Source organism: Onychostoma macrolepis, chromosome 09 (genome assembly GCF_012432095.1).
Source record: "Onychostoma macrolepis isolate SWU-2019 chromosome 09, ASM1243209v1, whole genome shotgun sequence".
Classification (NCBI taxonomy): domain Eukaryota; kingdom Metazoa; phylum Chordata; class Actinopteri; order Cypriniformes; family Cyprinidae; genus Onychostoma; species Onychostoma macrolepis.
Genome location: NC_081163.1, coordinates 24,964,751 through 24,979,257, shown reverse-complemented (window position 1 = coordinate 24,979,257; position 14,507 = coordinate 24,964,751). Strand labels below are relative to the sequence as shown.

At 36.6% G+C, this 14,507-nt stretch overlaps 1 protein-coding gene across 1 annotated transcript in view; it reads left to right on the top strand.

Moving 5' to 3' along the window:
* Positions 1-14,507, top strand: part of mylka (myosin, light chain kinase a) — a 111,127-nt gene that overhangs the window by 17,122 nt on the left and 79,498 nt on the right. The window contains exon 2 of the mRNA XM_058786564.1: positions 2,385-2,539. Within this exon, the coding sequence (XP_058642547.1) occupies positions 2,386-2,539 (154 nt within the window). The 5' untranslated portion in view covers position 2,385. The remainder of the gene's footprint in view (positions 1-2,384; positions 2,540-14,507) is intronic.

The following is a 14,507-nucleotide window of genomic DNA, read 5'->3' as shown; positions in this document are numbered from 1 at the left end:
CAGCACTGAAAATATAGGTTAGTCTCATTACTTTTAATGAAGATGATTGTGTGTTGAGCATCTGCGACTTATTTTCAGGTTCATTTGTGGCAGTTTGTGTCGGCTTGCTGAAGAGATACTCAGCTACTCATCCGCGGTGATGCTTGTTGCATTAGTGCTGTCATATCTGACTATAACATGCCATATAGCCTATAAAACGCTCTCACACCTTTATTATTTTAATATTTTGGGAGGAGTAAAATTAGCAAAGACTCTGTGCCCACAGAACTCTATGGAAGGCTTAGCAATTTCTTCAGGATTTGTGGAACTGTGATACACCATGTTCTACATGTTCTGCACCTTTAAATCTCCATCATTAACCCAAAATGATTACTGTCATTTGCCAACAGTTCATTCCGTGTGGGTCTCAAATCAAATTGGCATTTGTGTACATTTCAACATGCCACATGTATTGCCAGGTTTGACGTTGAAGATTCTTCATTTTTGTCTAAATCATGACTGATTGTAACAAGTTTTTGAGTGGAACTCATGAGGTATGAGAGATTAGATGGAGTAATACTCTAATATAAGACTTTAACTCAGGTTCCTTTTGGTTATTTAGTAAGGAAATAGAAAAAAAGTAGCTCACTCATTTAAATTTGTAATAGAGTTCTTAATGCAGGTCTTTTGGATATTTTTCTGTTTGCCAGACTGGAATTAGGGGATGTTGGACAGTGTCTATGCCATAAGGAGGAAAAATATATTAATATAAATGCAAAATATTCTATCCCATTGTGTGCTTTTGCCCATAGAAGTAAATAGTTGCCTCTCAGTTGGTTGGTTAATTATTATAACTACCACAAATTACTTTGAATGAGCTCAAGTAGTAGTTGAAGATGAACCAGTTGACCGTATAAAGATTTCAGCATGACACTGGCCTGTATGTGAGTGTTGTAAAAAAGAAGCCATTACTCAAAAACAACCATGTGAAAACATGTCTGGAGACTGCCAGTAAGCACAATAGTGAAAAATCTGGACAGAGAGAGAGAGAGAGAAGGAAAGCCCATCAAACATCCAGCTGTATTTACCTATCCTGTGAGGTTGCATGCCTTGCATGCACGCTGCACTCTGTCACATTTGAAGCCTTTAATTAAAGTTATAAAGCATCCTTTCAGCAGATCCAGATGAAGGAATTATTAATGCAAGTCTGTTTGTTATCAGAGTTCGGTTCGTTTTGGTTGGTATAAAAGTACTCTTCAGAACTCGGATGCTAGTCACTCATGGTGGTAGTCGATTGATTCCGTTGATTACCCAAATGAATCAAGTGTAAAAACATCCTCTATGTAAATCTGGAGTGCACAGCCTGTGCTGACCGCTCACTGCGACAGGCTAATGTGTTCAGCCTGGGATGTGGTCGCTCCATTTGCTACAATCTGCAAACCTCTTAAAGAGGAAATGGCTGTGTTTTCACTTGCTGTTTGACATGTATTTGAGTGTGCTTGTGCTTGTATGTGTAAAATATGCAAGTACATTTGTCACGGTATTGCCTGTCCACTGGATTTGATAGGCCTACCATATGGTTACACTTTGACTCAGAGGTGAAATGTGACATGTTTCAGCAAAGATCTTTTTTGCTGCATGCTCATAAATCAGCTTAAATTCTCAGTCGTGAAGGATTTTTTGACCTTTTAAGGGAAGATGCAGATTTATGAACACCATTTAAAGTATAACATATTGTATCACTTGGTCTATGGTCAGCTAGAGGGTTTCCTTGAATAATGAAGTGAAGTTCAGGTTTAAACTAGAATACTTGGATTGTGCTAGGTAATGTTGTTTTTATAAGGGTTGAATAATAAATATTTATAACTATGTTATAGCACATAGGTAAATGTGGCATCTCTGTGCCACTAGCATCGCCAAATGGAATTGCAAAAATAATGACTGTTATGATGACACTTCTCCATCTGCCATTGATTCAACCAGTGAATCCCATTGATCCAATCAGTGAATCACTTATAATTATAAGTATACATATTTATAACCCCTATACAGTAAGTGCATTATAAAATGCACATTGCTCTAGAAAGCCGATCAAAAGTATGGACATATATGGTCCTAAATTATGTGTGTGAACATGAAGAATTTAGTATAGGTCATATGAAATTCACGACAATCCTGAAACTCATTGGAGGGATCATAATCCATGTAAAAAATAAATAAATAAATACATAAACAAACTTGACTATATAAACTACAATCAGTTCATGCATTTTAATGCATTCATTGTCTTTTCATTGAGAATGCATTACATTGTGCCTTTTTTATTTGTATTTTTTTAGTTTTTCAACTACTTAAATTAACTTGACATGGAACTTAAAACTCTTCTGTTGTTCTTGTGTTTGCAGAATGATGGGTGACGTTCAGTTTGTTACGGGATCTCATGTCTCCAAGACGACTCTGACTCTGGGACGAGGTTCCCCCAGCAAAGAGCCCCCTGTTTTTACCCTCCCGCCACGTAATACTCGCGTCTGCCAAGGGGGTACCGCACGCCTTGAAGGAAGGTGAGAGAGATTCTTCATAGCCATCCTAGTCTGCCAGAAATTGATCCTCAGTAGTGTAATGAAGCAGACACTGTGTCTGCCAATGAATTTCATTCAGGACTCCCAACAATAATCTATTTTAGAAACTAGCTCTATTCCAACACCTATAGAGCTGCCTTGCTGTCTGCAGCAAATATAGACAGCTGGCAGTAGTCAACTGATGGCCCTGTTTTTCTAAGAGTTTACAAAAATATGCGACCCTTCTTTTGAAATATCAAGCCATCCTCCCTATTGAGCTGATAGCAGAGAAATATAAAATATTATGCAAGATTATATGATGAGTTTTTCTTTAGAAGATTCTTATCAGGCACACATCTGTGTTTCATTATGCTCTGACAGTGTGTTGAGGACAGGAGGAGGTGCGTTTGGACACTTCTTTGCGGTCTCAGACTGACACAGCAGGCAAATACAGGAGAAACTCCAATAAAATATGTGTCTGTTAAAACTGTGTGTGCTGTACACTCTCAAAAATAAAGGTTCCAAAAGGGTGTTTTTGCAGTGATGCCATTCACCTTTCAGTGAACAGTTCCTAAAAGAACCATTCTGAAGAACATTTTAGAAATTTAAAGAACCTTTTTTGACTATAACGATATATTCGAGTATTTCGACTATAACTTTTCTGCATTTGAAAGGTTCCATGGATGTTTAAGGTTCTTTATAGAATAGAACCACTGATGCCAATAAAGAACCTTTATTTTTAAAAGGGTCATCGGATGCAAAATTCACTTTTGCATGTTGTTTGAACTGAACCACCCTATAATGATAAAAATCCACCCAGTGTTTTTTTTTTTTTTAATCCTGATAAATGATAACCCCTTTCTCAAATCAAACCGATCTCAGATTCTTGGCTGTGTGACATCACACATCCCACAATTGTTGATTGACACCTACCTGACTGGTGTTTTACCTACCTGACTGAGATGTAGACAGTCCACCATTGTTTCGACGCCAGAGCAGGTGTAGACAAGAATGTCTCCTAAGCAACTGAGGTGTTTTGTTGTTGGATGTAATAATGAAAACAGCAGTCGTTATTTACTCCCGACATCTGAGCTGCTGAAGGAAACATTTGTTTTTGAAGGGAATGTGCCCCCCATACTAACTAAATTTGGGGTGTGAATCGGCACTGGTTTCACGATTCAATTTAATTACGATTATCATGTCAACGATTCGATTCAATTCGATATCATGATGCATCATGATTATATCAAATTTATTTTGTGCATTTTTATCAAATTATATAAGCAGGCAACTTTTTAAAATAATTACGTTGATTAATTAATTAATTATTGTTAAGAATTTAACAAAGTAAATATATCTTCAAAACATACAAGCAAACATAAACTAATAAAGGGGGGAAAAGACAATTACAAGTGATAAACAAAAAACACTTTCAGTCTCTGAGAGTGCTTTAAGTATTCGAAAGTTTACAGACAATCATAATTATGGGTTTTTCTTTTTTCCTCAGCATTATTGCCATTTGATTATTCCTGATGAGATCATAGACAGTGGCAGCTTTAATAGGCTACATTCACACTAATTCACAGATCTGTTTCTACATATCAAATGTTTTGTACTGTTCTGAAAACATAACTGACTGTTCACACATTAATTTTGAATCATAAAAGTATTTGGAGATGCAAGTGTTTTTAACTGCAGCCGTGAGCTTCAGGACAAATTAACACAAAAAGCACACGTGAAAGTATGTCAGTGCATGAGTTCAGTGCTTCTAATGTGTACTGCATTCCAAACGGCAGAAATGAAAGCATATCTAAAGTAAAACACTGAAAGAACAGCGAGTGGAAGCTAGAGCTGCACGATTAATCGTTAAAAGATCGCGATCTCGATTCAAACACCCACACAATCTCAATTTTAAATGACAACGATTCGCCCGTGTCTATTAAACCTTTGAAAAAAAATCATACAACATTCAAATCTGCGTTCGCGCTGCCACTGACACAGAGAGCAGACGACATTTAACATGTTTGGGTAATAAACAGCTTCACAAACAGTCTTTTCAACTGCACAGTATTATTTCTGTCTTATATAGTCATTCATATCATCACAGAAATACTGGGATGAAAGTTTGCAGTTCAGATATAAACAGCGTTTACATGCACCCTCTTAATGCGATGAGATTTTGGCAATATTGCGATTTAAACTTTCTCATGTAAACTCAATACTTCGATTTAAATAATGCGATTAAGCTCATAATCGCAGCAAGCATGATCGTATTAACATAGGTGGCGTACGATGATTTTAATCGAAATATACATGTAAACAAACACCTTAATCGGAGTATTGCCGCTCTGACCAAGGTGCGCATGCGCTCGTGACATGAATGACGCGACACCTGTAATAATACGAAGATTAGAAACGATGGCGGGGAAGAAAGCATCGCATTTCTCGGGAAAACACAACTCGCTGCCACCAGTCTCTGTTCCTTACCCTCATCCAGAAACGGCAAGCAGAACGCGACGGCAACGTAAGCAAACGAATTGCCGTCGCATTTCTATGGCGCCAAAGCATGGAATACAACCATATAAAAGTGTTTTGCATTAGCCTTAAATTAAAACAGCGGCCAGCAACACACCAGCTCTTTCTGAGTCCATCATTTGTGCTGTGCAGTGGGGTAACTTAAAAAAAAAAAAAAAAAAAGTACAACTGGCTAATAAGCCTAATAAGAATAATGGAAATTGCATGTAAATGGGATTGAAGAGCTTTGCTCTCGACATGTAAACATCATAATGCGATTAAGTCCTTACATTATCCGTGCGCATGTAAATGTAGTAAATAGAGTAAATCCCTTTTTGAAAGTAACTGGCACTTCAAATAATGTGTCGATTGCATTGTTTTGCCACCTAGTGACTGTTAAAATATATGTCATTGAATCATTCAAGAGATTTGTTCAAAAACGCTGATTAATCCATTAATAAATAAAACAAGTGAAGTATGAATGAGTCAATCATTCATTCAAACCATTTTTTTCAAAATTTTAATATTAAAAATTGGTGTATTTAAATATATGTTGAAGATATATATATTAACATGTTTAGTTATTCATTCAAATTAATTAAACGCTTTTAAATAGACTGCAGCAATAATATTGTCACACACTATTTTGTTTAGTTCAGAATCGTGGGAGAATCGTGATCTCAATTCGAGACAAAAAAATCGTGATTCTCAATTTATCCAGAATGGTGCAGCTCTAGTGGAAGCACAGTCAAGCAATGTGTACGCGTCTTACAGCGCATATTCTGTGCATTGAAGCCCGCTGCCTTTGTCTCTAGTGCACACACATGCCATATGCTGGAGCTCAGATTTAAAAATAGAGAGTGCATTTTTAATTGTTGCATGACAAGCGCGTATGCAAATGATGTCAGTATAGGCTATAATCGATTATGTTCTACTACTGCATCGATGCAGAATCATCCCAAGTTGCATCCCATCCTGTTCCCAAGATGCATTGATTAATTTCGACACCTCTAACCTAAATGTTTCTATGTTCACGCGAATCATTTGTGATCCAGCTTCACCTACAGAAGAAGTGAGTATAAGGGATTTTTTATGCATCTTTGCAAATCGCCTTTCCTAATAGTGTGCTAGTTAGCAAGTTCCGCAGCTAAATGCGGCTAAAATAAACAGAACGGCTCGACACCTCACAGAAGAGAGGGGTGGGGTGATTTAAAGGGCCATGCACAGAAATGGGTCGCTGTGATCAGAGCTGTTTTTGACATGGTAAATAGGATGTTGTTTTACACTTCCATTGAGAAATTTTAACCAAAGTATGTTCTAGACTTTTTATTCAGCCTCTAAAGAATCATATCAACTTGTGGAAAATGGGCATCCGATTAGAGATGTTCCGATACCCTTTTTCCCTTCCCGATACCGATTCCGATACCTAGGCTCAGGGTATCGGCTGATACCGAGTACTGATCCGATACCTGGGTGTGTATCTGGTAATACAGCTGTATGTACTACTAGACCTGTATGAATTGATAAAATTATTTTATGGTGTGCTTCACCATATGCTATATATATATATATAGATAGATAGATAGATAGATAGATATAGTCTGGCCAGTAAACAAAAAAATATAATATATAATGTTTGGAAAATGGCACATCTATTACACTCTTAACATCAGTCAGTCAAGCATTATAAATGTATTATGATAATCGAGTATTATTTAATGATATAACTTTAGCAATTAGAATTAAAACTTGGTAACCATGTATGAATACAGTCATTTTAACGGAACTGGTGGTGCTTTTTTGGTCATTCGGTGTTTCTGTAAAATATGGGGGGGAAACTATCAATAATACTGATAAGATAATAATCATACTCTGAATTCTACTAAGAACAATGAGCTGCTGGATTCATGAATATTAATCACGTTGTCTGCATTCGCTTGAACTGATTTACTGAAATCAAACCAGGGACGATAATAGGTGAGCGCCAGCCAATGAGGTTGTCGTTTGCGTATTAGCTCCGCCTACTACCGGAGATCCCGGCAGTTCTTAAAAGCTGAAGAATTCCAAAAGGAACTCCGTTATTTTGACAGGAAAATAGTTTACATACCATGCAGAATTGACGCGCTACACGTAAGACTCTCTCTCTCTTTGCGTGTGAGGAAAAAAGCAAAGCGACGGCGAGTCGTGCGCTTCACACTAGAGCTTACGGTACGTCAAATACAGCTGCGCTGGGCCTCCATTCAGATGAACTGATAAATAGCACAGATCGCTTTACGGAAAGTGAAACTCTGAAGCGCTCAGTCAGAGTGTTTGGCGAGTGACAATATATCTGTGCTAAACTTATACATAGCCTCCAACTCACACACTGGAGAGTAAAATCTGAGCATTTATTAGCCAGTGGCAAATATTATATACCATTTAGTCGCCCAGGGTGAAGGATTTAGTCACATACGCGAGTGATTTACTGGCAGTGTGCTAGCACGTTTGTATTTATTCTTCGCTGCTCTAAATAGTGGTCGCTTGTGGCAACACAGCGCAACTTCCTGTGTTTGCATTCTGAGCAGCGAAGAAGAATTGATTTCCGATTTGCAGCGTTAAGCAAAGCTAGCGCACATAACTATAGGTCTTGTTTAAGAATGGCATCGGATCGGTACGTGGGTTCAAGTACTCGCCGATACCGATGCCAGAATTTTTTATGGTATTGGTGGAATTTCCGATACTAGTATCGGTATCGGAACAACCCTACATCCGATGACCCCTAGGAGTGTATGAGGCCGGAGAGAAGGAGAGAGTCTGAGGGAGTAAACATCAAAATTTGTGCACTATTTGTGGTACAGACATGAATGATATCTCAAAGCATGCAGAGAGAGGACTTCACACTTGAACTAGCTAACTCTGGGTCATTGTAAACCCAGGATACATGGAATACTTATCTTGCTTCACGTTTCACACTGCTCTTACTTTACTTGGGGTTACAGAGTACCCAAGATATGTAAGCTAACATCTCACATTGTACCTTCTTCTACCCCAGGTTTATGTTCCTATTTGTATATTTAGAATGTCAGTGTCACTGACTGGACAAATGCAGCATGCATACTAAGTGCTTGTTAAATTGATTTTTCAGAGTTTTTAGATTATAAAGACCCAGATATCCACCTTATTTTTCAACACAAAAGTAAGACGTTTTCTGTGAATGTGTAAGACTTCCAGTTCAATAGCCGCTGTAGGGAAATAGCGAGAAGAATAACAAAGTGGAGTAAACAGTAAAACTGTTTGTACTACAAACCAGTGTGTTCATAATTAAGATAATACATTAAAGGGGTGGTTGATTGCAATTTCAGTTAGTTAGTGTGTAATGTTGCTGTTTGAGCATAAACAATATCTGCAAAGTTACGATGCTGAAAGTTCAATGCAAACGGGGATATCGTCTTTTAAAATTCTGGTACTTTAATGCCCACAAAAACAGCTCGTAGGGACCACAACGAGTTACTTCCCAGGTTTGTGACGTCTTAAACCCAGACATTTACATAAACCCCGCCCCTGGGACCATGCAACAAAGGGGGCAAGGCCATATTGCACTGCTTTAGAGAAGAGAAAGAGTTGTTGCCATGCCGTCAAAACTAGGGGTGCACGAAAACATATTTTAATATATGAATCGCGATTCTGTCTTCTAGCTGCATTTCACTGCATTTGAAAAGTGCAAAAGCTGTGCTCATAAAGAAGTCATAAAGACATGCTAGCCCCCTAATAAATTACAAAATTACAAATGTGAACGGTTTCTTTCACCCGGGGATAAAAGCAAGGTTTAGAACAATGATAATAACCTAGGGTCGGATGCATTGTGAAAAGCCCTGAAGAATGCTGTTACTTTTCCAAGAGTTCATGCTTACAGAATGAATAATTGGTTAAACATACCCAAGCCTTGAATCATACCAAGAGATTGTTGTTGTCCGTTTTCAGTTTTACAGCATTGTACATGCTTTAGTCATTTTCATCAGTTGAATTCAGATGCAATTTGGGATTATTGTTTACAATATGATTATTTAGTTTTGTTTAGGCTACGTACAAATGGCCAAAGCTGCACTTGATGGCAGTGCAAGACACAGAAAGCTCCTTTTACTTGTAAGTAATCAAACTATTTTAAGGGGAAAAAAGCTATTGTGAAGCAACATTGCAGTTTGCTTTGGTTGCCCCAGGTTCTTTGATGTCAGGTTGGTGTCAGAGCCTTAAAACAATTACAACACTTTAGCAAACAGCCACAGCACCCTAGGATGGGCAAATACCACTGACATTTTCTTCAGAGAATATAAAAATTTAGTTGTCTTTCTTATTTAGTGTAATTTATTGACATGCAGAATATCAGACATTCCATTTAAGGTCACACAGTCTTGAGTTTCTGAGACTTTTTGCTACCTGTAGTACTTCCATATGGCATGGGGGTTTTCTGCAAGTATAACTCAGAATTGCTCCTCGAGCGTAAAGTGTTCTAGCAGACACAGAAAAGCCCTGAGCACAGGTACAGCTGCTGGATTGGAATGAATTTGTTAAGGCTGTCAGTGGAAAGTCTGACAGGATCTCCTCTATCTTCATGTATTAGCACTTTGGCAGAATTTACATCCATTTTTACACAGACGGTGTCTGTTTTTGCTCTTAGCTAACATTCCTAGGCTGAGAACAACACCTAAAAACAACACACAGCTTTACAACATAACTTTAATGCACTGCACTTTCTTAATTTGGTTTCAGCTGTTGACTGGAGTCAATTTTTTCATTTGAATTTTCAGCAGCTTAAAGCTGCAACAAAAATAATATTAATTTCAATATTAATTAGGTTATAATAATAATAAATGATGATAAATACACATCTGTTCCCTTCATCTACATTGTCTGCATCAGGAAGTGATGCTTGTGGAAGTTTGAAACAAGTCATTTTTGCAGCTTAATTTAAAAAAATGCTGTTTTCGGACTGGTGGGGCATTTTGAGTTCTGGGCTCGTATGTATAAAACTTCTCAGAAATGCTCCTAAGAATAGACTTTAGCTTTAACTTAAGTGTCAAGTTAAAGTAGGAGTAGGAGACTATTATAAAGAAGCTAAAAGCAACTTTCAGTAAAGTCTACGACTGATTCCTAAGTGTTGACCGAGGTGACACTTAAGTGCTGTGAACAAAGGACTACAATGATGTCAGCCCAAAATGTTAGCCCTCGACCTCTTAAACAGCCAATAGTAAGCCTGCTCATGTGAAGTCACAGCAGCACAACACCAATCATGTAATGTAACTATAACAAAATTATTTAATTAATAAACTGAAAAAAAAAAAATAAATAAATTAATAAAAAAAAAAAAATATATATATATATATATATATATATAAAATTATATATATATATATATATATATATATATATATATATATGTGACCCTGGACCACAAAACCAGCCTTAAGTCGCTGGGGTATATTTGTAGCAATAGCCAAAAATACATTGTATGGGTCAAAATTATAAACTTTTCTTTTATGCCAAAAGATCATGTTCCCTGAATATATTTAGTACATTTCTTACCGTAAATATATCAAAACTTCATTTTGATTAGTAATATGCATTGCTAATAACTCCATTTGGACAACTTTAAAGTCGATTTAGATTTGTTTGCTCCCTCAGATTCCAGATTTTCAAATATTGGAACTCGACCAAATATTGTCGTATTGAATAAATATTGCTTATTTATTCAGCTTTCAGATGATGAATAAATCTCATTTTCGAAAAATTGACATTTAAGACTGGTTTTGTGGTCCAAAAAAAAAAAAAAAAAAAAAAAAAAAATATATATATATATATATATATATATATATATATATATATATTTTTTTTTTTTTTTTTTTTTTTTTGCACTGAGCAAAATTATCACAAATTATTACTGTTGCCTTGAAATTGTTTTCTATTGGTATGTCTCCTTGTTTGCAATTGAAGCAAAGATGTGAACATGAGTTCCATTAATCATGGCTCCAACAACTCTCGGAAAGCCCACAATCCTCATAAAATGGCTTGTTTTTTCAGCATGGTTTGATGGTCAGTTGTGGACAAGTGATGTCCGGCCTGGGAAATTTGACATCTTCACCCTTAATTTAAAAAAAACAAATTGTAAGCATATTGCCTAGAGTTTTATTTGTTATAATAATGCAATGAAACATGCCAAATTGTGTGGTCATAATTTTTGGCCATGCTGTCATACAAAGAAATTATGAACACATGCAAAAACAAGAGAGGACCAACGCAATATTAATAACTGTTGTAGCCATTGTCAAAGTTGTGAATTTAGTGATTTTTTGTTTAGACATTTTTCAAAAGCCAAGCAACAAAATCAATTTCTTGGACAAACCATATCTAGATTCCGAGACTCTTCCATGTAGCAAATTAGCTCCAAAGGGAAATGTATATAAATAATTACAATTAATTATGATTAATTACAATTATTTATATCGGCTGACAGTAATAACTATAGCAGAATTAAATTGGCATCAACTGATCTGTTCGTCCAGCGAACATTCAGTGTAAGTTCATATCAACTCTAAGAAAGGATATTTCCGTGGCCACAGAAAATACTTTCCTATTAATGCATTAGAGCATGTAGTGAGGGTCAAAATCGTAAAGAGACATTAATTTGCAAAGCAGAACCAGAAACTCATGTAATTGGTGCAAACAACTTTTCTATTTATTTATTTTTTTTGAAGAGCTTTAAACTTTTCTCTTTTTATTACTCTATTTATTACTATTTGCTCTAAAGTGCAGGACACAAACTATAGAGCTGTATATTCATATATTCTTTTTTTTTTTTTTTTTTACACACAACATCATAACATAACATTCATTCAAAACAAACAAAACAAAACAATAGACATATAATCAATACTTTAAAAGTCCAGTCAAAAAGGAGAGAGAGTAGAAGACTACAGAAGGTAGTGATTACTGTAAGGAGTAATATATGCTCTATGAATGACTTTGAAGTGAATAAGACGATGAGCCAAGTTTTTAGATGTTAAGCTGAGGTTAGACCACACTCTCTCCCAGTCGACAGATAAATTAAGGTCAGATAATACCCTATTCCAAATAGATTTAATAGAAAGTGGTTTTGTAATGCAATCAATAATTGTATTATATATTAAAGAAACAGATGGCCGACCAGAAGATGTTGCAATCCAATCCCGCATAGGATGAGAGGAAATGGGAGATGCCCAAGGAACTCCATACGCTTTGAGAGCAGAACGTAATTGAAGAAAGACAAAATATGCAGTTGCTGATAAACAAAATTTAGTTCTTAATGTCTGAAATGAACAGAGGCCCTGGTTATCATATACTGTATATCACCACACATGTTTACGCCTAAAAAGACCAAGAGGGTTGGAAAAATGGATGATTTCCGCATACAAAATTTAAATTGTGCCATAAAGGTGTACTGTTACAAAATTTGAAGGGTCCTCCTAGCAGATGTTCAGCCGTTTTCCAGACTTTAATAGAATTAGCCACAACTGGACCAAATTTACAATTATCACCTTTTTTCCCTGTTCCAGTAAATAAAATATCTTGGAGTCTATTTGGTTTAACCTTGTCAGCTTCAATCACTCTCCATAAAACTTTCGATTGAAGATCAATCCAACATCTAAAAAATTTACAAATCTAAGCACTGCATATAGTATTGCATAGGCTAAGTAGATAAGTACAACAGAAAACATATAACCTTAAAACAACCCGATCATCTATCAGTTAAAAGCACGGGAGAAAAAATGAGTTTTTAACAAACATTTAAATTCAGACACTGTAGAAGCAGTTTTGATAGATAGAGGCAGAGCGTTCCATAATTTGGGACCAGCAACGGAAAAGGCTCTATCTCCCCTACATTTTAGTCTTGTTCTGGGAACCCACAACATGTGTGTGGTCTGAGATCTCAGTGACTTAACAGGATTATAAACAGTAAGCAACCCTGAGAGATATTGAGGAGCAAGACAATTCACAGCTTTATACACAAAAAGCAGAATTTTAAACTCAATACGATACTGCAGTGGTAACCAGTGCAACGAACATAAGATAGGTGTAATGTGTACCCATTTGCGACTGCCCGTGAGCAAACTGGCAGCTGCATTTTGAACCAACTGAAGTCGATGTATAGATGAGACTGGCAAACCATAATAAAGCGAGTTACAATAATCGAGTCGCGAAGAGATGAAAGCATGTATTACAGTCTCAAAACTCTTCCTGCTCAGGAAGGGTTTAACCTTCTCTAATCTACGAAGATGGTAAAAGCCGGAGCTCACAGTAGCATTAATTTGTTTATCGAGCCTTAGTTCGCAGTCATGTATAAATCCCAGATTTTTAGCGTCGTGGACTTGATATGGGGTAAGAGAGCCCAAATCGATTTTGCTCAAGTCAGTTTTGCCATTTGATCCAAACAAAACTACTTGTGTTTTATCATTATTTAGATGTAGAAAGTTATTTGTAAGCCACGTTTTCAGTTCAAGGAGACAAGCAGTTAAATGATTTACAGCAGCATAGAGAAAAGACAGTTAAACCGAGGTAACAAATTCATCTTAACTGTGGAGATTCTTCCTTGAAGAGAAACTTTAAGATTCTTCCATCTTTGAGTAAAAAAAAAGAGTAAAAAAAACATGCACAGACAAATCCAAATTAAACCCTGCGGCTCGTGACGATACATTGATGTCCTAAGACACGAAACGATCAGTTTGTGAGAGAAACTGAACAATATTTTTATCATTTTTTACCTCTAATACACCACTATGTCCAACTGCCCTGAGCGCGTGCATGGCATCCGGTGCGTGACGCCTGTATGTACTATCGGAAGCGATCTGTCACACGTATACGTCACTCAAAAGGTGTTTTTGTAGTAAAATCTTGGTCAACAAAATTCAACAATGGTTGTGCTTCCAAAACCATAGTTTAAACATGGTGCATGTAGTAAAACAGTGGTTATACAAATGGAAGTCAAGCACTAAAAAACATTGTTTTACTACATCAAAACTTCATTTTATTAGTTAATTTTCATAAGGGCAGCTTTACAAATAAAAAGGACACATACAAAGATTTTGTTCACATACCTCAGTTCGATGTGAAAAAACCATAGGCACAGCTGATGATTTCAGTCATACGTGATCCCCTCCTGGGTATGTAAAATCATCAGGGGAAAAATGATCGCTGCAGACCCTTCACAATTTTAGTAAGTTTATGGCTGTGTTGTTATCCAGCCGAAGAGCAAGCAACCATAACTTCAAGCGAGCAGGCTCAGAAGTTGGGAATATGTGAAAAGTCAACACCCCCGGATGAGTTTGAAAACGTAATCTTTTAGGTTTAAGTCGGTTTGAACAAGTAATTACCATTTTGATTAACCATCATACCCACAATCTCTGTGCACTGTGTAAACAATGAGTGACGGATCGCTTCCGGCGCTTG